The 24,388-nt window shown below is 40.0% G+C and overlaps 1 protein-coding gene across 5 annotated transcripts in view; it reads right to left on the bottom strand.

Moving 5' to 3' along the window:
- The window catches only part of MKX (mohawk homeobox), a 107,747-nt gene that overhangs the window by 75,948 nt on the left and 7,411 nt on the right, over window positions 1–24,388 (bottom strand). For 3 of the 5 annotated variants that reach the window (XM_069959018.1, XM_069959019.1, XM_069959021.1), the window contains exons 1-2: window positions 14,084–14,367; window positions 5,671–5,918 (exon numbers count right to left, since the gene is read on the bottom strand). In XM_069959018.1, the coding sequence (XP_069815119.1) occupies window positions 5,671–5,918; window positions 14,084–14,320 (485 nt within the window). In that variant the 5' untranslated portion in view covers window positions 14,321–14,367. Of the gene's footprint in view, window positions 1–5,670; window positions 5,919–14,083; window positions 14,368–24,388 lie in introns of those variants that run through there. The other 2 variants (XM_069959020.1, XM_069959022.1) reach the window with 1 other exon arrangement.

The raw sequence follows: 24,388 nt of genomic DNA, 5'->3' as shown, positions 1-24,388 counted from the left end.
AGAGGAGCTTAGTCAAAGGAGCTCACATCACAATAAAAATAATTTCCTCCTATCAACTTCTTGACCGTTCAGTACTACAGCACAGGTCATACAAGAACGCTAATATCAACACGTTTCAGGCATAACAAACACTTAGCCACTGGAGCTCACCATCACATAAAAGTATCTCCTCCTACTGACTACTTGACCGCTGAATACTACAGCGCTGTTCATACAAGAAAGCTAGTGTCGACACATTTCAGGCAGAAGGGGTACTTAGTCAAAGGTATTCACCATCAAAATATAGTATTTCCAACTATTGACTACTACTATCAAAAAAGTATTTCCAACTATTTGACAATTCAATACTACAGCACCAGTTATACAAAAAGGTAATGACAACGCATTTCGGACAAGGGGGGTACTTAGTCAAAGGAGAACACCATTAAATTAAAAAGTATTTCCAATTACTTGACCGCTCATTACAGCATTGGTCTTACTAGAATACTAATACCAACGCATTTTAGTCAAAGAAGCTATAAATCACAATAGAAGTTATTTCCAAATACTGACTACTTAACCGTTGAATACTACAGCACTGTTCATACAAGAAGGCTAGTATCAGTGCTTTTTGGGCAAGAGGGGCACTACTTAGTCAAAGGAGCTCACCATCAAAATAAAAAGTATTTCAGGCTACTTGACCATTCAATACTACAGTACTAGTCTTGAAAAACACAATGACAACGCATTTCGGGCAAGAGGTGCACAAAGGAGCTCACCATTAGAATATACTGTATATATATATATATATATATATATATATATATATATATATCCCTATCCCTGACATAATCTATGGATCCGTATTACCGTATTGGAGTTATTGCACATTGTTGTCTATTGGGCTATTTACATGATCAGTAGATTACAATGACGCAGACCAATGCTAAAAAAAAAAAAAAGGACTTGTCCCGGTGTGGACCCAGATTATTTTACAAATCCTTTCATAGAAATCAATGGGATCAGCTATTTTTTTATGGATTGTAAGGCTGGGTTCACACTACGATTTTGCGGACAAAAAACTAATGAAAAAAACGGATGTAACTGTGTGCATCCGTTTTGATCCGTCTTTCCACTGACTTCCATTCTAAAAAAAAGGGATCTATTTTTTTTTTGACGGACACAAAAAAAATGTGGTCGACCTCATTTTTGAGTCTGTCAAAAAAAACTGATCCCTTTTGGTCTGTTTTTTTTTTTTTTCATTTTATAATGGAAGTCAATGGAAAAACGGACCAAAACGGATTCACACAGTTGCATACGTTTTTCTCATCAGTTTTTCGCAAAAAAACGGATAAAAAAAAAACGCAGTGTGAACCCAGGCTTACCTGTTTTTCAGCATTGACATTTAAAAAGGGGAAAGAAAAAGGATTTACAGAAATACGGATGCACTATATATGCCCAATCCGTAATTTTTAGAGGATCGTACAGGTGGATAGCGGGAGGAATCTACGGACTTGAAAAAAAATACTGAACGAAGCATCCACTATACAGTTAAAGTTCCATTACCAGTAGTAACTGGTTTAAGTTTCCCTTTGTATATTAAACAGATGCTGATCTATGTTATACGCTGTTATAGACAGACAGGGCACATCCTGAACCCATTCTCTGGAATGTATGGCAGAAGACTTTGATGTACAAAGGAATGACTTTCTACCTTCTGACTTATACGTCTGCAACACAGCCGTATCCATGTATTACACCCAAACCCGGGCAGATCGCTTCCTCCCAAACAGAGAACCCAGTTGATGAGCAGATGTTAAAAATGCTTTGTATTAGACAATATAGTCTTCTCTGGATAGAACCGGTAATTCCAAACCCACAAGCTGTCTACTATTTCATCTACCCAGATTACACGGCTACCACTAATCTGCTTGTAATGTTGCTGCCGCAGGTGAGTCAGATGTGAGCCCGATGGGACGGATGACACTATACTATGGATTATATTACTATTATACTAACCAGAGTTATATAAAGCTACCAGACACATGGCCATGTAACGGATTTATAATATGGATTACAATGGGGTTATACAGTATCTCCTTATGCCTCTGATCTTATATGTGTAATGCAATATAACATTTCCTTTCATAGAGTTACTTTTTTTTAAATTTCAAGTAAACTGATTTCAGAAAGTTATATAGATTTGTAATGTACTTCTATTAAAAAAATATATATTGTATTACTGTACTCATCAGATGCTGTACGTTCTGCAGGAAGTGTTGTATTCTTTCTAGTCTGACACAATGCTCTCTGCTGCCTCCAATGTTCGCGATTGGAACTGTCTAGAGCAGTAGCAAATTCCCATAGAAAATCTTTCCTGCTTTGGACAGTTCCTGTGATGGGCAGAGGTGGCAGCAGAGAGCACTGTGTCAGACTGGAAAAGGTATACCAGTTCCTGTAGAGCATACAGCAGCTGATAAGTACTGGAAGAGTTGAGATTTTTAAATAGAAGTAAATTACGAATCTATATAACTTTCTGACTCCAGTTAATTTAAAGGAGAGAAAAAAAAAACCTTTTAAGAGAACAAGCTGCATCATAAAGGAGACAAATTTCAGCACATGGTGTGTATATTGATGTATACTATGCAATATGTACCCACAGTGACTCTATGTACCACCATAATGCTACAAGGACTCAGTGATAATTTCTTCAAGTACAGACATATCAGGCAGTCAATAATAAAGATGGATGACTATTACCTGTACACTGCTGGTATAGTACATAGGTGCAGGACATAAGGATTTACAGGTTTTCAGCCTCAATCAAAGAATCAAAAAATGCAAATTTGCTCCCCATCCCATTAAAAAACTCTCTCTCTCACTAGTGCCACCTAGAGGCAGTCATGTTTAAAACATTTTAATGGGTCTGACACTGCCCTTAAGTGGCACTACAGAGAAAGTTTTATTATTTCTGGAGGAGAGCTAATTTACATATATTTTTTATCCAGGAAGCATTGCCTGTAAAAATCCAATACACCACAAAGGGAATCAGTATCCCCAGAGATGAACTTCATTAAACAATAAAGCCAGAAAGTAAATAAGCAAAATAATTCCTACTGTTAAAGGGGTTATCCAGCGCTACAAAAACATGGCCACTTTCTTTTAGAGACAACACGACTCTTGTCTCCAGTTCAGGTGCGGTTTGCAATTAAGCTCCATTCACTTCAATGGAACTGAACAGCAAAACTCTGCCCAAGCTGGAGACAAGAGAGGTGCTGCCTATGAAAGAAAATTGCCATGTTTTTGTAGTGCTGGATAACCCCTTTAAACACACATAAGCAATACATGCTACGCAAAGTATATAGGACCTCTACAACGCAGTACCGATGCACTGGGGGCAGCTACATGCCGGCACAGATTCGCTTTAAGGCCATGTTTACACAATAGTATTAGTATTTTAGCAGGTTGCAACAACGGGCGTTGTATATTGACAGTTATCATTAACATTACAGTGTATAGCACAATGGCTGTAAGTGTATACATACTGTATACACAACAGCCGTTGTTCTCTGTGGCCACACACAATAATTGACAGGTCTTTGTTGTACGGCCGCTATTTAGTGAACAGCCGTACAAAATAGCCTGCGCTCACAATGTAAAGTGCGTACTTTACACTGTGGTCTATGGAAATTTATAGTGCGGGCACACCCGAATGTTCCTGCATTCCACTAAAAATCAAGTGAACATCTGAGACATCAGCTGTTGGACACGGCTGTGTGAACACGACCTAACAGGGTTATCCAGCATTACAAAACACATGGCCACTTTCTTCCAGAGACAAAAGTTGTGCTGTCTCTGGAAGAAAGTGGCCATGTTTTTCTAATGTTGGATAACCCCTTTAAGTCTTGTTTACGACAGGAAGCAGGCAGTCTATATAGTGTACAGGCGTCCAGTAGATTTTACACACTATTATGTGGCGGAGTACTGTATGTCTGCTCTATAGCGCCCACAACATTAAAATGGCTGCGGTACTGCAGGACGGCCCTCATTTTAGCATTTAAAGAGAGCTGTCTACTGATAATGACAGGTGCAGATAATGATCATGAACAGGCGGTCTCTTTAAATGCCAAAATGAAGGCCGTCCTGAAAGACTGCAGTAATTTTTACATCGTGGGAGCACAGCCTAAATGTCTGTTTCCTGGACCCTTATATTCCGCCTGAATGCAGCATATATATATATATATATCACTGACAATTGGGGAGATTCATGAACACTGTATAACAGATCATGTTCTCCGTAACAACCAATCACAGTGCAGCTTTCATATGTAATGAGCTGCACATATCACCATGATTGGTTGCCATGGGCAACAATAATAGTCTCTCAAGTTTTCAAGACTCTCCAGCTAGGCCTCACTTAGTAAGTTAACACTTGTCCACATCGACCAATCACAATGCAGCTTTCATTTTTCAGGAATAAGGAAGCTGTTTGGTGATTGGTTGCTATGGGAATATATAAGATATATTTTTTTTACCATTATGTTTATTGTTCCTTTCCTATAATAGCGATGGTGTAAACCTAGTCTAGGTAAATTTGCAATTGTTTGCAATTGAAGGTGTATAGGCAGCTTTCGCCTCTGTTCACACTGACTCGATCAGCCGGGTAGACAGGAAGGATAAGGTTACATGTAGGGCTATTCTTTCTGTCAAAGCAACAATAGTTATGATGGAACCTGATAGACGTCATTGTAGAAAAACGGGATCTGCCAGAGGCTATGTTCACACTAAGTAAAAAAAAAATAATTGATGTCAATGGAATGACGGCCCCGCAATACCAATATTGAATAACAGATGTCAAATTAATGTTCATGACAATTTTTCGCAGATGTTTTTTTCAAACTGACTTTTTTTTTAGTTGTTGTTGCTTTTGTTTTTTTATTTGTTTTTTTCCTCTCACCGACCTTTTACCGTCTAAATTCAATGGACCTTCAAAAAATAGCTAAACCTAGGGCCTAACCTAGAATAATGTTACTCAGGCGCCGAAAACGCAAAATGACTGATGTAATTTGGTAATCAAAATAACGGACGTAATTTTGAGAACCAAAAAAATGGCCAGAAAAAACATCCCGTGAACATAGCCAGAGACTGGTAGTATTCATTGCCTGATGTATGCTGTGACTTCTACACATCTCAACCCAGTGTCATTGCTGCACCATACCAGAGATGCTTTACCATCATTTCAAAAACTGGTCAAATCTTTAGATCAGTTGGCACCTGGGTTCTGAGACCCCCAACAATCGGTAGGAAAAGTGGGAAGAAGTATTCAGCTAAGCCCTTCTTTCTAAATCTCTATCTCTCTCTATGAATTTTTTATAGTATCTATCTCCTGCAGCAAGATGGGGAGCGAAGAGGTAAGCTGAATGCTTCTCCCTACTCACTGGAGCAATCGGTAGGGACCTGAACATCCAGACCTTTACCGATCAAAAAATAACGATTTTTGAAATCATAGTAACACTTTAAGCTGCCACCTGAATACATAATTTCTAATAGTCCGCCATGAAAAACAGCAAAAAAAAAAAAAAAAAAACAGATAAACAAGCCTTAAATAGGGGTTCTGTTATGAAGACAACACCTTTGAGGAGGGGATCTTTCTGGCCTTCTCAAGGGTGGTAATTATATAAAGATTCTTACCCAGGGCGCCGGTGTCTGCTGGCATTGTCCTTTGCTGAGACGCTGTCTTGAAGACCTAAATCAGGATTGGGGCTCTCCATTCCTACTACATAAGGCCGCACTACTCTCTCACGGTCACTTGTGGTGTCCTCAAACAGGACTTGACCACTGAGCTTGTTAAACATGATGGTGTTCATGGTGGGACGTGTCGGAGCTTCTCTCTCCACTCCTATGGACAATGTAGTTCTGTAGTGCAGAAGAATCGGTTCCTACAAGAAAAAAAAAATACATTCATAGATCATGTTCTACCATTAATACCCACAGTATAATATGAGACAGCTGGGACAAGAAGTTTCTCCAACTTTCCTAACTTTCTCCAAATTATGACTGTCTCCCATAAAAAATATAGCGGTTCTAGACATTCCTCATGGTGGATTAGTCTGGACATTTCATCATCATTATAAGGATCCAAAACCTGAAGGTGTATAGACGGGGACGTCTGTACCTATATATTAGTTGTGGGACATCTGTACCTATCTGTCATCTGGGGGACGTCTGTACCTATATGTCATCTGGGGGACGTCTGTCCCTATATGTCATCTGGGGGACGTCTGTCCCTATATGTCATCTAGGGGACGTCTGTGCATATATATGTCGTCAAGGGATACATCTGTACCTATATGTCATCTGGGGGACGTCTGTACCTATATGTCGTCTGGGGGACGTCTGTACCTATATGTCATCTGGGGGACGTCTGTACCTATATGTCATCTGGAGGACGTCTGTGCCTATATGTCATCTGGGGGACGTCTGTATCTATATGTCGTCTGGGGGACGTCTATACCTATATGTGCCTATGGGTGTGTTACTAGCACAGAGCATGGTGACTATTTTACCTTCATTGATAACCGTTTAAGCCTTGTATAATATAGCTATATAGTGTATTTGATCTCCTTAATCAGATTATCAGGCCCATTCTGATAACTGGTTTACAGCCAGGCCTTTTACGGGGTATATTAGATATTAGAATACACATAGCTGTTGACCCCTGAGAGGATTGATATTACATACAGGACCATTCAGGGACCAAATTTATGGTTACTGGCAAAAGCTTGGGATCTTGATGGTGGCACATTGGGTCTCTTGGCACTATACAGGATAAGTAGAGGCCAAAAATCTAGTCTAGCGTTGGAGCTACGGCTATGCTTTCCAATACAGTGTATATCAACTATTACTTGACTATACACGGCTATGTTCACACACAGCTCAGTATTTTGCAACCCAAACCAGAAGTGGATTAAAAACACAGAAAGGCTATGTTCACACACTTTTGAAATCTTCCATTTAACCACTGTTAAGGAATCATATTTTGACAGATCCAAACGGGCACTCACAGGCCCCATTGACTTGAATGCCGTCTATCATTGTGGACTGGGGGCGATTGTTGTCAACAAAAATACCAAAAAACCTAATGACAACCCAGATACATGAACTCTCCCCTGTGTCTGGAGGATTGGTCCACCAGCTCATTACTCCGACATAATGGACGGTGGAGACAGGTAGCAACAAGATAAAGAATAGAAAGAGCAGGCGCTTATCACATCTGGAACAAGCTGACACATTGGGATCGGTAAAGATTCATCTGGGTCCTTCACAAATTGAGGTCCATTCGTAAATACAAGGCGTTGCTGTGGAAAAACTAGTAAAATGCAACCATCCATGTGTAGGAATGTCCTATTTATATCCCCGCATGTCTCCCAGTGAGTAAGACGGCACAGAGGGCCCACAGTAATGGAAGAAGCCGACGATGCACATGGAAGACAAATGGCCGAATCCAGCTCTATCATTTGTTCTGCTCAATTTGCTTCCCTCGTTCCCATTTACAATTAGTTTGATTCACAATTTCAAGGATTTGGATTGTATTGAAACTGAAAAGATGTGCAGACCCCCCACCCCGCATGTCCACCTATAGCAGGCGTAGGGAACTTTGGCTGTCCAGCTGTTGCAAAACTACAACTCCCATCATGAAAGCTTTGGCTGTCCATTCATGATGGGAGTTGTAGTTTTGCAACAGCTGGAGAGCCAAGGTTCCCTATGCCTGACCTATAGGATCTAATGCCCTATAATCAACCACAGACCCGTTCCCTCAGCAAAGAAGTAGTAAAATAACCGCAAACAGGGGAAAGGAAGCTCCATGGACACCACATATACAAGACAGCTGAATGTCCTTTATCATACATCATAATATTACAATGCAGCATTCAGGATTTTACACTGCAGGTAAAGCTAACACATAATGTTATCACAATGTACATGTACCCAAAGAGATAAATGACACGTTCAGCTCTGCTACATCTATATAACATGGTCCAGGTAGTTCAAATGCTACAAAAATTCACATAAAAAATAATAATAATAACAAATATTAATTCATTTTAATTGCTATTTATTATTATTATTATTATTATTAGTAGTAGTAGTAGTAGTAGTAGTAGTAGTAGTAGTATTCAAGGTTTTATTATGTGATTTTTCAAATATATATTTTTGCAAGTAAGTTCAGATTCTATACAAAGAGCAACCCGAAAAGTTAGAACCCAGTAACAAATTTCTAGACGCAATGGCTACCTGCTCAGCATATACCATACAACATAGTATTTTAGATAAAATATGTATATAATATAATCATCCAAATGCCATATACCTGTAACATGGGATCAATATCCTAACCGGTGAATAGGGAGATAAATGTAGGTGTAAATGCTTCTCAATCAGAATCTGACAATCAGACAATAAAATATCCCATAGATATCAATACAAATTAAAAAAAACTTAGCAGACAGAGAGACGTCTCTATGGGCACCTGTCTCCTAGAAGATGTCCGGAAACAGACAGGTAGCAGGAGTTGTACAAAGGATCTACCCCCAGCGACTTCAGTATTTTCATATGTGTATATCTATACTACATGTATATTATAACAACATAAAATCCAAATACAACATAAAAGGTATAAAAACATAGTGCCAAATCTGCATGACATGTTACATGATGTAAGCTACTACACATCCCTATTGCCCATGTACACAAATAGCCTCCGCTGCTGTCCTAGACTACACTGTGCCACTATACACTGGATACAAGCAATCTGATAGAATACATAGATACCTATAGACATGGAATACATTGTATAATACTTATAGAATACATAGATACCTATAGACATGGAATACATTGTATCATAGAATACATAGATACCTATAGACATGGAATACATTGTATCATATTTATAGAATACATAGATACCTATAGACATGGAATACATTGTATCATACTTATAGAATACATAGATACCTATAGATATGGAATACATTGTATCATAGAATACATAGATACCTATAGACATGGAATACATTGTATCATACTTATAGAATACATAGATACCTATAGATATGGAATACATTGTATCATACTTATAGAATACATAGATACCTATAGATATGGAATACATTGTATCATACTTATAGAATACATAGATACCTATAGATATGGAATACATTGTATCATACTTATAGAATACATAGATACCTATAGATATGGAATACATTGTATCATACTTATAGAATACATAGATACCTATAGACATGGAATACATTGTATCATACTTATAGAATACATAGATACCTATAGACATGGAATACATTCTATCATAGAATACATAGATACCTATAGACATGGAATACATTCTATCATACTTCCCCCTATACAGAACTTATAATAGTATTTACATGGGATTTACTGTTTGCTGGGGTTACTTATGGATTATACATAGCGCCCCATACACTAACAAAAGTTTCCATCTTATCCAGTGTTACTCGCTTTATTTGATCGCTCATACTTCTTATACTGAATGTTTTCTATGAGGAATCGAGACCCAATATGTTTCAGAATTTGATATATAGATGGAGCCTTTGGTCTGCCCTTGTATATACTAAAGTGTGTGCATTGTGTATAGGAGAGCACATGTCTTATGTTATAACTGTGTGTAGCTATAAATCTGTGTATGGGATCATAATGTATTACATGTGTGTGATGTATATGTATATATGTACTCGTGTGTGTGTGTAAACATATGTGCGTGTGCAAGTTTGTATAGAACGTAGTGTGTATATGAGCGCATGTGCTTATTTCTACTTATATAGGTGCAAATATATATATATATGTGTATAATGTATAATGTGTTTCACATGTAAGTGTATATATGTGCTTATCTCTGTACTTGTATGTGTGTATAAATATACATATATATATATATATATGTATGTGTGTGTATACAATGTAGTGTGTGTCTTTATATCTGTATATGTGAGTCACAATAAGAGGTGAATACGTATTGTATATATGTTTCTACGTATATATTTTATTATGTGTGTGTCATACATAAGGTATATATAATATGTGTTTTTGTGTGTATATATACCTCTGTAGTATCTCTATGTATCTTTATGTGTCATACACACAGTATATATACAATATGGGTGTATTTGTGTGCCTTTATATGTATATCCAGCATTATATGTGTCATGTATGAATGTGAATATACATGTATATATTTACCTCTGTACAGTATCTTTATACACCTATATGTGTTGTATTACATGTATGTGTGTGTTTGTACCTGTTTATGTCTATATATATATATATATGGTGTGTAAACATGTATACGGTATCTATAGACATATATACATTCTATATCCGCATCCATACTGTACATGTAAATGTTTTTGTGTCCTATTCTTTATCACATTACTAGTATCCTACCAACCTACTCTATATAATCTATAATAATCCACTAGAATACGTGCTAAGAATTTTTTTTATTATTAAGTATGTAACCCCCTAGTAAATAATCCAGCGGCGGCAGGTAATAGAGTATCAGTGTTACACCTATCCCCCCCCCCCCTTGGTTAGTGTGTACTGCACGCCGGCTCATGTCTCCAGCAGCCCCATGGCTTGGAGGGCTCGGCATGAAGCTTGGGTTTCCTACACTCCAGATGAGCCTGCGCTGCCTTTGATCATTCCACCGCCTGGGAAGAGCATAACAGTCTTTCCAGTGTAACATGCATTGATATATTACAGTGACCTTCCTTCATCCAGCACCATCAACAACCTGCTGCAACGTCAGCCCCCGGATCTCAGTGCGGTTTTACTGTGTTTAGATTGAAGTGGAGCAACATGAAAGGGTGGCCACTCTAAATATTTGCAGGGATGTAATTCAGACGTTATTTGTCTCTTCTACCTAAAATATGAGCAGCTGTCTGAATTCCCTGGACTGTTCTACTGTATACTACAATAACACCGACACTGCTTATTTGTATCCGCGTCCTACACTACGGCAATGTGTGACCTCTATTTATAGCCCACTACTTCTGCCGCTGGCCCATCTCGCTGGCACTACCCAAGCGTAGTCACCCGTCCTCTTACAAGAGGTCGGAATTCCTCAAGCACAGTACATGGACGTAGCAGAGCTGAGTTTGTTACTTTGCGATCACTTTATCCTACATACTCAGACAATCATCACTATAAATCATACAGTATGGAATAAGTAAAGAACACAGTCAGCTCTGCTACATCTGTAGACGCCTAACGCGAACACAGATACATATCTCACACATTCTAAACTGATTATACCGCCCTGCCGGTGCCAAATAGCTCTCATCGCATGATTTACTGCATGCCTCCTAATAGGTGTAACAAGTTACTTCTACATATGACAAGTGTATGTTATATATATTATACGCTGCGGGTTAGAAGGAAGCACTGTGGATGTGCAGAGCTATCAGATCCAGAGGTTGACCTTTATTACCAGTTTAGGTACAAAATCACATTGTTTTCAGAGGTCATATACATATATATATATATATATATATATATATATATATATATATAGTATATAAAACACAGATAATGTAGCAGAGCTGAGTGTGTCATTTAACAAATTAGAGGTAGACTCATGTGGCGGTCCTACCTGTAGGACTATGTTACACTCAGGACACACATAACATGTATACTACCCCTCCATGTACTGTACAGAACACACATAACATGTATACTACCCCGCCATGTACTGTACAGAACACACATAATAGCATGTATACTACCCCTCCATTTACTGTACAGAACACACATAACATGTATACTACCCCGCCATGTACTGTACAGAACACACATAACATGTATACTACCCCGCCATGTACTGTACAGAACACACATAATATATATACTACCCCTCCATGTACAGTACAGAACACACATAATAATATGTATACTACCCCTCCATGTACAGTACAGAACACACATAATATATATACTACCCCGCCATGTACTGTACAGAACACACATAACATGTATACTACCCCACCATGTACTGTACAGAACACACATAACATGTATACTACCCCACCATGTACTGTACAGAACACACATAACATGTATACTACCCCGCCATGTACTGTACAGAACACACATAATAACATGTATACTACCCCGCCATGTACTGTACAGAACACACATAATAACATGTATACTACCCCACCATGTACTGTACAGAACACACATAACATGTATACTACCCCGCCATGTACTGTACAGAACACACATAACATGTATACTACCCCGCCATGTACTGTACAGAACACACATAATAACATGTATACTACCCCGCCATGTACTGTACAGAACACACATAACATGTATACTACCCCGCCATGTACTGTACAGAACACACATAACATGTATACTACCCCGCCATGTACTGTACAGAACACACATAATAGCATGTATACTACCCCTCCATGTACTGTACAGAACACACATAACATGTATACTACCCCGCCATGTACTGTACAGAACACACATAATAACATGTATACTACCCCGCCATGTACTGTACAGAACACACATAATAACATGTATACTACCCCTCCATGTACTGTACAGAACACACATAACATGTATACTACCCCGCCATGTACTGTACAGAACACACATAATAGCATGTATACTACCCCTCCATGTACTGTACAGAACACACATAACATGTATACTACCCCGCCATGTACTGTACAGAACACACATAATATATATACTACCCCGCCATGTACTGTACAGAACACACATAATAACATGTATACTACCCCGCCATGTACTGTACAGAACACACATAATAACATGTATACTACCCCGCCATGTACTGTACAGAACACACATAATAACATGTATACTACCCCGCCATGTACTGTACAGAACACACATAACATGTATACTACCCCGCCATGTACTGTACAGAACACACATAATAACATGTATACTACCCAGCCATTTACTGTACATAACACACATAATATATATACTACCGCGCCATGTACTGTACAGAACATACATAATATATATACTAACCCGCCATGTACTGTACAGAACACACATAACCTGTATACTACCCCGCCATGTACTGTACAGAACACACATAACATGTATACTACCCCGCCATGTACTGTACAGAACACACATAACATGTATACTACCCCGCCATGTACTGTACAGAACACACAGAAGACGTCCGAGGAAACCAGCCATAAAGTTATGTGCTTCTAGGTCTGAGATCTGCGAATCAGATGTGAACAGCGACTGATGGAAGAAAAGACATTCTGTCCACAGAGTATATGGCTCTATATAATAACTAAGGCTATAATATGGTAAGAGAGAGAGATGAGATATAGGATGGATGATAGATAGATAGATAGATAGATAGATAGATAGATAGATAGATAGATAGATAGATAGGAGATAGATAGTAGATAGATAGATAGATAGATAGATAGATAGATAGATAGATATTAGATAGATAGATAGATAGATAGATATGAGATAGATAGATAGATAGATAGATAGATAGATAGATAGATAGATAGATAGATAGATAGGAGATAGATAGTAGATAGATAGATAGATAATAGATAGATAGATAGATAGATAGATAGATAGATAGATAGATAGATATTAGATAGATAGATAGATATGAGATAGATAGATAGATAGATAGAAGATAGATAGATAGATAGATAGATAGATAGATAGATAGATAGATAGATAGATAGATAGTAGATAGATAGATAGGAGATAGATGATAGATAGATAGATAGATAGATAGGAGATAGATAGATAGATAGATAGATAGATAGATAGATAGATAGATAGGAGATAGATAGATAGATAGATAGATAGATAGATAGATAAGAGATAGATAGATAGATAGATAGATAGAATAGTATGATCACCGATGACTTCATAGCTGTGACATCAGGGTATATATACTGTATATCCATATCCCATGAGCTGATCAGTAGAGTCTGGCAGGTGGTGTATAAGCCATGCATGTTACCTGGTTATACTTCTGTATAGAAGTGTCCGGGTGAGGAATACTCATTGATAGCAGTGTCCGGTTAGTCCTGTGTGTGCGCCGGTATTGGGGGCTAGTAATCCGCCGGCTCTGGCCATCCCCGGTGTGAGCCGCACATGTCTCCTGCCGTCCCGTCCTCAGCTCTAACCACACGAACCGCGGCAGCCTCTGCTCTATCCTATTTACTAAGCCTGAGGCTGGCGGCCCCGCAATGCGCATACACCAAGCGGCCCATGTTATCCAGCTGCGCAGCGCAGACTGTGAACATCCAGAGCTGCGGGAATCCAGGGTCCGGGGCGGCGGGAGGAGGAGGGGGCGGAGGGGAGGGATGTGGGAGCTTACTCGCTACTATTCACTGCAGACCTCGCTGCTTCTGGGCACAAGATACATGTACAGCCCCTAAGTACACTGACTGACGACTAGCCTGGTGTATGGGACTGACTGCGGCTACACTGCTATATACTCTGTATACTGAGGGATAATAATACTATATAGCCTGGTGTATGGGACTGACTGCTGCTACACTGCTATATACTCTGTATACTGAGGGATAATACTACTATATAGCCTGGTGTATGGGACTGACTGCTGCTACACACTGCTATATACTCTGTATACTGAGGGATAATACTACTATATAGCCTGGTGTATGGGGCTGACTGACTGCTGCTACACACTGCTATATACTCTGTATACTGAGGGATAATACTACTATATAGCCTGGTGTATGGGGCTGACTGCTGCTACACTGCTATATACTCTGTATACTGAGGGATAATACTACTATATAGCCTGGTGTATGGGGCTGACTGACTGCTACACACTGCTATATACTCTGTATACTGAGGGATAATACTACTATATAGCCTGGTGTATGGGGCTGACTGCTGCTACACTGCTATATACTCTGTATACTGAGGGATAATACTACTATATAGCCTGGTGTATGGGGCTGACTGACTGCTGCTACACACTGCTATATACTCTGTATACTGAGGGATAATACTACTATATAGCCTGGTGTATGGGGCTGACTGACTGCTACACACTACTATATACTCTGTATACTGAGGGATGGTACTACTATATAGCCTGGTGTATGGGGCTGACTGCCTCTACTACACACTGCTATATACTCTGTATACTGAGGGATGGTACTACTATAAACACTGTATACAGGACTGAGGGATGATAATACTATATAGCCTGGGGTATGTGACTGACTGCTGCTACTACACACTGCTATATAGTCTGTATACTGATGGATGATACTACTATATAGTCTTATACTGAGGGATGGTACTACTATATAGTCTGTATACAGGACTGATAGATGATACTACTATATGGTCTGTATACTGATGGATGATACTACTAAATAGTCTGTATACAGGACTGATGGATGATACTACTATATAGTCTGTATACAGGACTGAGGGATGATACTACCATATAGTCTGTATACTGATGTATGATACTACTATATAGTCTGTATACAGGACTGATGGATGATACTACTATATAGTCTGTATACAGGACTGAGGGATGATACTACCATATAGTCTGTATACTGATGTATGATACTACTATATAGTCTGTATACAGGACTGATGGATGATACTACTATATAGTCTGTATACAGGACTGAGGGATGATGATACTACTATATAGTCTGTATACAGGACTGATGGATGATACTAGTATATAGTCTGTATACAGGACTGATGGATGATACTACTATATAGTCTGTATACAGGACTGATGGATGATACAACTATATAGTCTGTACACAGGACTGATGGATGATACTACTATATAGTCGGTATACAGGACTGATGGATGATACTACTATATAGTCTGTATACAGGACTGATGGATGATACTACTATATAGTCTGTATACAGGACTGATGGATGATACTAGTATATAGTCTGTATACAGGACTGATGGATGATACTACTATATAGTCTGTATACAGGACTGATGGATGATACAACTATATAGTCTGTACACAGGACTGATGGATGATACTACTATATAGTCGGTATACATTACTGATGGATGATGATACTACTATATAGTCTGTATACAGGACTGATGGATACTAATATATAGTCTGTATACAGGACTGATGGATGATACTACTATATAGTCTGTATACAGGACTGAGGGATGGTACTACTATATAGTCTGTATACAGGACTGAGGGATGATACTACTATATAGTCTGTATACTGAGGGATGATACTACTATATAGTCTGTATACAGGACTGATGGATGATACTACTATATGGTCTGTATAATGATGGATGATACTATATAGTCTGTATACAGGACTGATGGATGATACTACTATATAGTCTGTATACAGGACTGATGGATGATACTACTATATAGTCTGTATACAGGACTGATGGATGATACTACTATATAGTCTGTATACAGGATTGAGGAATGATACTACTATATACAGTACTAATGGATGATACTACTATACAGTCTGTATACAGGATTGAGGAATGATACTACTATATAGTCGGTATACATTACTGATGGATGATGATACTACTATATAGTCTGTATACAGGACTGATGGATGATACTACTATATACAGTACTAATGGATGATACTACTATACAGTCTGTATACAGTACTAATGCACATATACTACACACTGCTATCTATATAGAATAGTGATGTATGTGACTGGTATTACTGACCATCTGTATATAGCTGATCTGTACAGTAAGCGTCTGATACAGATACATCCCGCTGACAGTCCTGTATACAGCAATAATGTGTGACTATCTGGTGCTGCCACATCCCGCTGACACTGTCTGTAGGTTGTAGTGATATGTGTGCCTGGAGCCCATATATATTGCTGTACACAGTGTTATGTATGTGGCAATTGTGCACTCACTTCTCCCAATCACAATACATTGCAAAACCAAAAAAAAAAAAATACAATTTCCAGCAAGATTTCCCCCAAATAGGACAATGAGAGAATGTTATAAATACTGCAGGGATTCTATGACTACACTCCCCATCATCACACTGTGAAGACCCAGCCCAGGGGTTCTCTGCCTGCCACAATCCCTACTTGTTAGGAGGGTCTCTTAAAGTGTCACTATAGTTTAACTGTTTGCAGAAATCAATAGTACAGGCGATTTTAAGAAACTTTGAGAAAGCAGTTTGAAACTCTCACCCCCCCCCCCCCCCCCCTGTCTTCATGGTTCTCTATGGAGAGGGGAAGGGGTGGAGGGAGATGACGCACCAAAACAGGACAACAAAGAGTTAATTTACAGCTACATCACTGGGCTATCTCCTCTGAAGTCAGCACTGACCTCTCTGATCTCTGAATACCGGCTTTCATACAGCTCCCACTGTGTAATCCTTTGTTCTCTGCTCTCTGCTGGTGACTAATCTCCCTCCTCCCCCCTCCATAGGTTACACAGGGCTCGACTGATATAAAACAGTCGAGATTTCCTGATAATGAGCAGTGAATGAGAGAGAGGAGGGAGGGGGGGGGGGCTGGGGAAAGTCTATTTGAATGCAGATAATGGCATATTTGCCTAATAAACCCAATTACAAAGTTTCTTAAAATCACCTGTACTATTGATTTCTTCAAAAAAAAAAAAAAAAACATAAAAAAAAAAACGACAGGGACCCTTTAAGCTGATCATCTTCCCCTCTTCCGGGACCCTCATCAATCAGTTGTTATCTCTGGAAGTTAGTTTTGAATGTATCTATGGCGCCACCACAGGGCAAATGATGCATTACACAGATAGCATACAATGAAGATGTCCAGAGCCCCTGTAGTACTGACAGCCACAATTTCGGTCCTGGCCTGGCCATTGTATATGCTTGTATATAATTTTTAAAGAGTTTATCCAGGATTAGAAAAACATGGCATCCTCTTTTAAAAAACAGCGCCACTCTTATCCTCAGTTTGTGTGTAGTATTGCAGCTCGGTTCCATTGAAGTGAACAGTGCCGAGCTGTAATATCACCCGCAACCTGAGGACAAGAGTGGCGCTGTTTTTGGATGAAACTGTGTTTTTCTTGTCCTGGATAAACTCTTTAATTGTACATTAAAGGGGTACTCCCACAAACATTTTTGCTTTCAAATTAACCGGTTTCAGAAAGTTATGTAGATTTCTAATTTACTTCTATTTAAAAATCTCAAATCTTCCATTACTTATCAGCTGCTGTATGTCCTGCAGGAAGTGGTGTATTCTTTCTAGTCGGACACAGTGCTCTCTGCTGCCACCTCTGTCCATGTCAGGAACTATCTAGAGCTGTAGTAAATCTCCATAGAAAACCTCTCCTGCTCTGAAAAGTTCCTGAAATGGACAGAGGTGGCAGCAGAGAGCAGTGTGTCCGACTAAAAAGAATACATCACTTCCTGTTGGACATACAGCAGCTGATAACTACTGGAAGATTTGAGATTTTTAAATAGAAGTAATTTACAAATTTGTATAACTTTTTACCACTAGTTGATTTGCCTTTTTTATTTTTCAGCCGGAGCACCCCTTTAAGAATGACACCATTCTTATTTAAAGAACTTATCCAGGAATAAAGAAAACATAGCTCCTTTCTTCTATAAACAGCGCCACCTTTTTTTCAGTGTGTATGTGGCATTGCAGTTCACTCCCGTTTAAGTAAATAGAGACAAGTTGTAAGGCTGGGTTTACATATATCAGTTGGCATCAGTTGCGTTTTTTGCCTAAAAACTGACCACAACTGATGTCACAACTGATGCCAAAAATGCATCAGTTGTCATCAGTTTTTCTATCCGTCTTTTCATTAAAAACCATCAGTTGCCATCAGTTTCCATCAGTTGTCATCAGTTGTCACAAGTTGCGCTCATCAGTTGACATTTTTTCCCCCAGTATGTTTTCCTGTCATTTTCAATGGGATTTGCGGGGGAGCGCACGGGGGCTATATACTAAATTGGGGGAGCTCACAGGGGGGCTATATACTACAAGGGGAGAGCACACAGGGGGGCTATATGGGAGGGGGAGAGCGCACAGGGGGGCTATATGGGAGGGGGAGAGCGCACATGGGGGGCTATATACTATTGGGGGAGAGCGCACAGCAATGCTGTATACTAATTGGGGGAGAGCACACAGGGAAGCTAAATATTACTGGGAGGGCAACAGGGGGGCTATATACTACTGTAGGAGAAACAGGGGGGGTGATATACTACTGGGGGACCAAGGGGGGACTATAGGGGAGGGGGAGAGCACACAGGGGGAGATATATGTTTATTTTGTGTACTATTTGCCTGAACGCCGGATGCCAGAGCCGAACGGCATGCGTCCTGCCCGGCGAGGCATCCGGCGCTCTATTCGATTGTATTGGTGCGGCGCCGCATCACCGGAGCGGCGGTCCGCCAGGACGCTGCAAGATGCGTCCTAACTCACCGACGGTCCGGCGATGCGGCGGCCACTATTTCCCGCCGCACATTTTGAACGATCCCATTGAAAACAATGGGATCAGTTCAAAGATGCGTTTCCCTCCGGCGCTTTTCTCCTGCGCCGGATGGAAACGCCGCCGCACCGCCGGACATATGTAAACCCGGCCTAATACAGCAAACAACCTGAGCACAACAGTAGCGCTGTTTTTGGAGGAAAATGCCTGTTTTTCTAATTCTGGGTAACTCCATGTTATCCTGTAAGTCACTTATACACATAAGAGCAAAGTCAGACAAAGCTGCTGATGTCAATGGGCCTGGTGACCACTGTATGAGGAGGATATGCTGACTGACCTGTGACCCAAACATACACCTGTATAGGGAGGATAGGAAAGTGTATGGCCACCCTATGTTGCAATAAATCTGCCCCGAGGTGTCTTGCAGGCCGGATTTACATGGGTGCGTTCACACCTACAGGATCCGCAGCAGATCCGCAGCAGATTTGATGCTGTGTTCAGTTAATTAAATGAAATCAGCTGCGAATCCGGTAAGTGTGAACGTACCCTTAAAGGTATTCAGCTCAAACATAACTTTTCATATGTTGCAGCCCATGTTGACCCCAACAGTTCATTCTATACTTGTTATTATCTATTCAGCCTCCTTCCGCCAGTTCTAAGCTGCTGCTTCCTGCTGAAGACACAAAAATCTGTGTGTGAGCTTTTCTCTCTGTCTCCTCCCTTCTGAGACGGCTGATGTAAACATATCCCTATCTATAACTTTATAATGCTGGGAGGGTTAATCGCAGAGAATAACCCTCCCAGAATTACAAACAATCTAAAAAGTTGCAGATACAGCCAGTCAGGGACTTGTTTACATCAGTGTCTCAGAAGGGAGGGGGGGGGGGAGTGGGAGAGAAAAGCTCACACACAGATTTTGTGTCTTCAGCAGAAAGCAGCAACTCAGAACTGGGGGAAGGAAACTGAATAGATAATAACAAGTATGGAAGAAATTGTTAGTCTCACCATGGGCAGCAACATATCAAAAGAACCTGGCATCTTTACTATCCATACATTAGTGCCAGGGTATTGTAACCATGTCACTGAGTGTTCGGCGAAAAATACTACACAAGTCACAGTGACATAGTCAGACTTATATTATATATTATTGTTATTATTATTATTATTATTATTATTATTATTATTATTATGTATACAAATTACTTTCTAATTTATAAAAAGTATCAGTCATGCACAATTGTATTGGTAAAAAAAAAAAACACAAAAAAACCCCACAAAAATACAATACAATACAAAAAAAATGGTTCCATGTATATAAGAATAATGACAGGGTCCTCTCTCTCTCTCTCCCTCCCTGTCCCAGTCTGTCATTTACTTTCCTCCTGTGTTTTTCCTGATTGTACGTTACATTCCGTATGTTAACCCCTTATTATCTGTACAGAGTCGGTCTAGAAACAAGGGCGCTTTACAAAGAAATAATACTAGTAATAATAACCGCACGACCAACAATGGATGCAAACTACAATATTTCAGTTCACTGACAGCAAGCAGGGCTCTTGGTGAAGAATTGATACATAAAGTAATAGAAGGCTGTGCACTGAAAGAGGGTAGTCCAGAAAATATGGTATTCTTTCAAACCAACTGGTGCCAGAAAGTGCCAGAGATTTGTAAATTACTCCTATTAATTTTTTTTTTAAATCTTCTAGTACTTATCAGCTGCTGTATGCCCTGCAGGAAAGCAGTGTATTCTTTCCAGTCTGACACATTGCTCTCTGCTGCCACTTCTGTCCGAGCAGCAGCAAATCCTCATAGAAAACCTCTCCTGCTCTGGACAGTTCCTGACATGGACAGAGTTGGCAGCAGAGAGCACTGTGTCAGACTGAAAATAATACACCACCTCTTGCAGGACATACACCAGCTGATAAGTACTGGAAGATTTTAGATTTTAAATTAGAAGTAATTTACAAATTTGTGTAATTTTACAACACCAGTAGATTCCCGTTTGCACAACGCTGTTCACTTGTATATGACTGAAGGGGGTCACATGACCAGGCAGTGCGACACAGTTACTCCTGACTGCTGTGTAGCCCCAGCCTTAAGGGTTAGACAGGAGTAAAAAAAAATACATAGCTTCTCTCTTCCAGAAACAGCACCACACCTGTCCATAGTTGATATGTGGTATTGCAGCTTAACTGAAGTGAATGGTATGAAGTTGCAATACCACATATAACCTGAAGACAGGGGGGGGGGGTGCTGTTCTGCTGGGGGAAAAAAGTAGCTATGTGTTTCTAATCCAGAATTACTTCGTTCAGGGAGCTGTATTGCAGGTTCTATTTATTTTGCAGGGTCTAAGTGGAAAAGAAACCCTGTAAGCAGACGTTCTTGTCCGCAGAATCAGTGAACACCTGCGGACCCCATTGAAGCCGATGGACTCTCTGAGGATCCATCAGTGTCCATTGTTGAATGGAGCCCCAATGAAAGCATGAACCTAGCCTAAAGGGTGCCTTTACACAGAGAGATTGACCTGACAGATTTGTGAAGCCAAAGCCAGGAATGGATTTGAGAAGAGAAATCTCAGTCTTTCCTTTATGACCTGTTCTCTGTTTATAGTCTGTTTCTGGCTTTGGCTTCAAAAATCTGTCAGATAAATCTCTCTGTGTAAAGGCACCCTAAGCTGCGAATTGCATCAATGCCCTAAGTCATTGATAGGAAACTTCAGCTGTCCAACTGTTGCAAAACTACAACTCCCATCATGCTTGTCCTGGACAACCTTCGGCAGTCTAGGCCAGGAATGATGGGAGTTGTAATTTTGCAACAGCTGGACGGCCGAAGGTTCCCCGTCCCGGCCTAAATGAATGAAATCTACAACCAAATGGCTGAATGTCTATAGCAGTAATATCCAACTGTACAGAAACTGCAACCCCCCGCTTGTCAGGGCATGGTGGGAGTTGTAGTCTCACAGAAGCTGGAGAGCCATGGGCTGTAGATTACTCATCTTTAAAGCATTTTTTTTTCCTTCAAATCAACTAGTGTTAGAAAGTGCCAGAGATTTCTAATTTACTTCTATAAAAAAAAACTCATCTTCCAGTCCTTATCAGCTACTGTATGTCCTGCAGAAAGTGGTGTATTCCTTTGAGTCTGACACAGTGCTCTCTGCTGCCACCTCTGTCCATGTCAGGAACTGTCCAGAGCAGTAGCAAATCCCCATAGAAAACCTCTCCTGCTCTCCAGACTGGAATGAATACCACTTCCTGCAGGACATACAGCAGCTTATAAGTACTGGAATATTTTTTTTTAATAGAAGTAAATTACAAATCTCTGGCACCAGTTGATTTGAAAGAAAAAAAAGTGTCCCTTTGGTTTTTTTTTTTTGCATAAATCAATAGTCCCGGCGATTTTAAGAAACTTTGTAATTGGGTTTATAAGGCAAATATGCCATTATCTGCATTCAAAAAGTCTTTCCCCAGGTCCCCCCCCCCCCCCTCTCTCTCATTCACTGCTCATTATCAGGAAATCTCGACTCTTTTACATCAGTGGAGCCCTGTCTGTTCTATGGGGGGGGGGGGGGGGGGGGGGGGGAAGGAGGGAGATTAGTCACCAGCAAAGAACAAAGGATTACACAGCGGGACTTGTGTGAAAGCCGGTATTCAGTGGTGAGAGATGTCAGTGCTGACTTCAGAGGAGATAGCCTGGTGATGTAGCTGTAAATTAACTCTTTGTTGTCCTGTTTTGGTGCCTCATCTCCCTCCACCCCTCCCCTCTCCATTAGAGAACCATGAAGACAGGGGGGAGAGCTTCAAACTGCTTTTTCATAATAAAAATGCATTTTTCGGCTAATAAACCCAATTAAAAAGTTTCTCAAAATCGCCTGGACTATTGATTTCTGCAAAGAAAAATGTAAACGACAGTGACACTTTAAGCAGCAGTATTGCTCCACCATGATCTGCCTGTCAGTCATCCCTCCCCCCTTCTCCTTGCTTTGTCTGTATCTGGGTACGTGAACTCCTTCCACTACAGGGAGATCTATAGAGAACAGAGCGATTCTGACATAAAGAAATGTACATTGTTTTCTCAGTGAACCCGAGATCCTTCAGCTTCTTCCAAAGTAAACTCCAACCTCAACTCTAACAACAATGGCTGAAGATTAGCGAAATCCCCGACTGGCTATACCTATATATTCTACAGAGCCGTCATATTCTGGCTGCTCTTATGTATACAAATTACATAGAAGAAGGACATTACAGCTTCATGGTTACTTTACATTTTCCTGTTGCTGACACAAAGCTCTAGATCAGGGATGGGGAACCTTCGGCCCTCCAGCTGTTGCAAAACTACAATTCCCATCATGCCTGGACAGCCGAAGGCTGTCCAGGCATGATGGGAGTTGTAGTTTTGCAACAGCTGGAGGTCCGAAGTTTCCCCATCAATGATCTATGTACACATGGGGATCATATTCCTGGCATTTATTATAATAATTCACATATGTATACTGTATGACAGGTTACATGCTATCCATAGATGATATACATGTAACATTCATCTCTATGGGGGCTTATTAGCCATCTTAAAGGGGTTTTCCAGCTAAAATCTTTTTTCTTTTAAATCAACTGATATCAGAAAGTTATATAGATCTGTAATTTACTTCTATTAAAAAATCTCAAGACTTCCCATACTTATTAGCTGCTGTATGTCCTGCAGGAAGAGTTGTTTTATTTTCAGTCTGACACAGTGCTCTCTGCTGCCACCTCTGGCTGAGACAGGAACTCTGTCTCGTTTTATATGAATCCCCATAGAAAACCTCTACTGCTCAGGACAGTTCCTGTCTCGGCCAGAGGTGGCAGCAGAGAGCATTG

Source organism: Dendropsophus ebraccatus, chromosome 2 (genome assembly GCF_027789765.1).
Source record: "Dendropsophus ebraccatus isolate aDenEbr1 chromosome 2, aDenEbr1.pat, whole genome shotgun sequence".
Lineage (NCBI taxonomy): Eukaryota > Metazoa > Chordata > Amphibia > Anura > Hylidae > Dendropsophus > Dendropsophus ebraccatus.
Note: the sequence above shows the minus strand (reverse complement) of the source record. Positions and strands in the feature narration are given on the sequence as shown.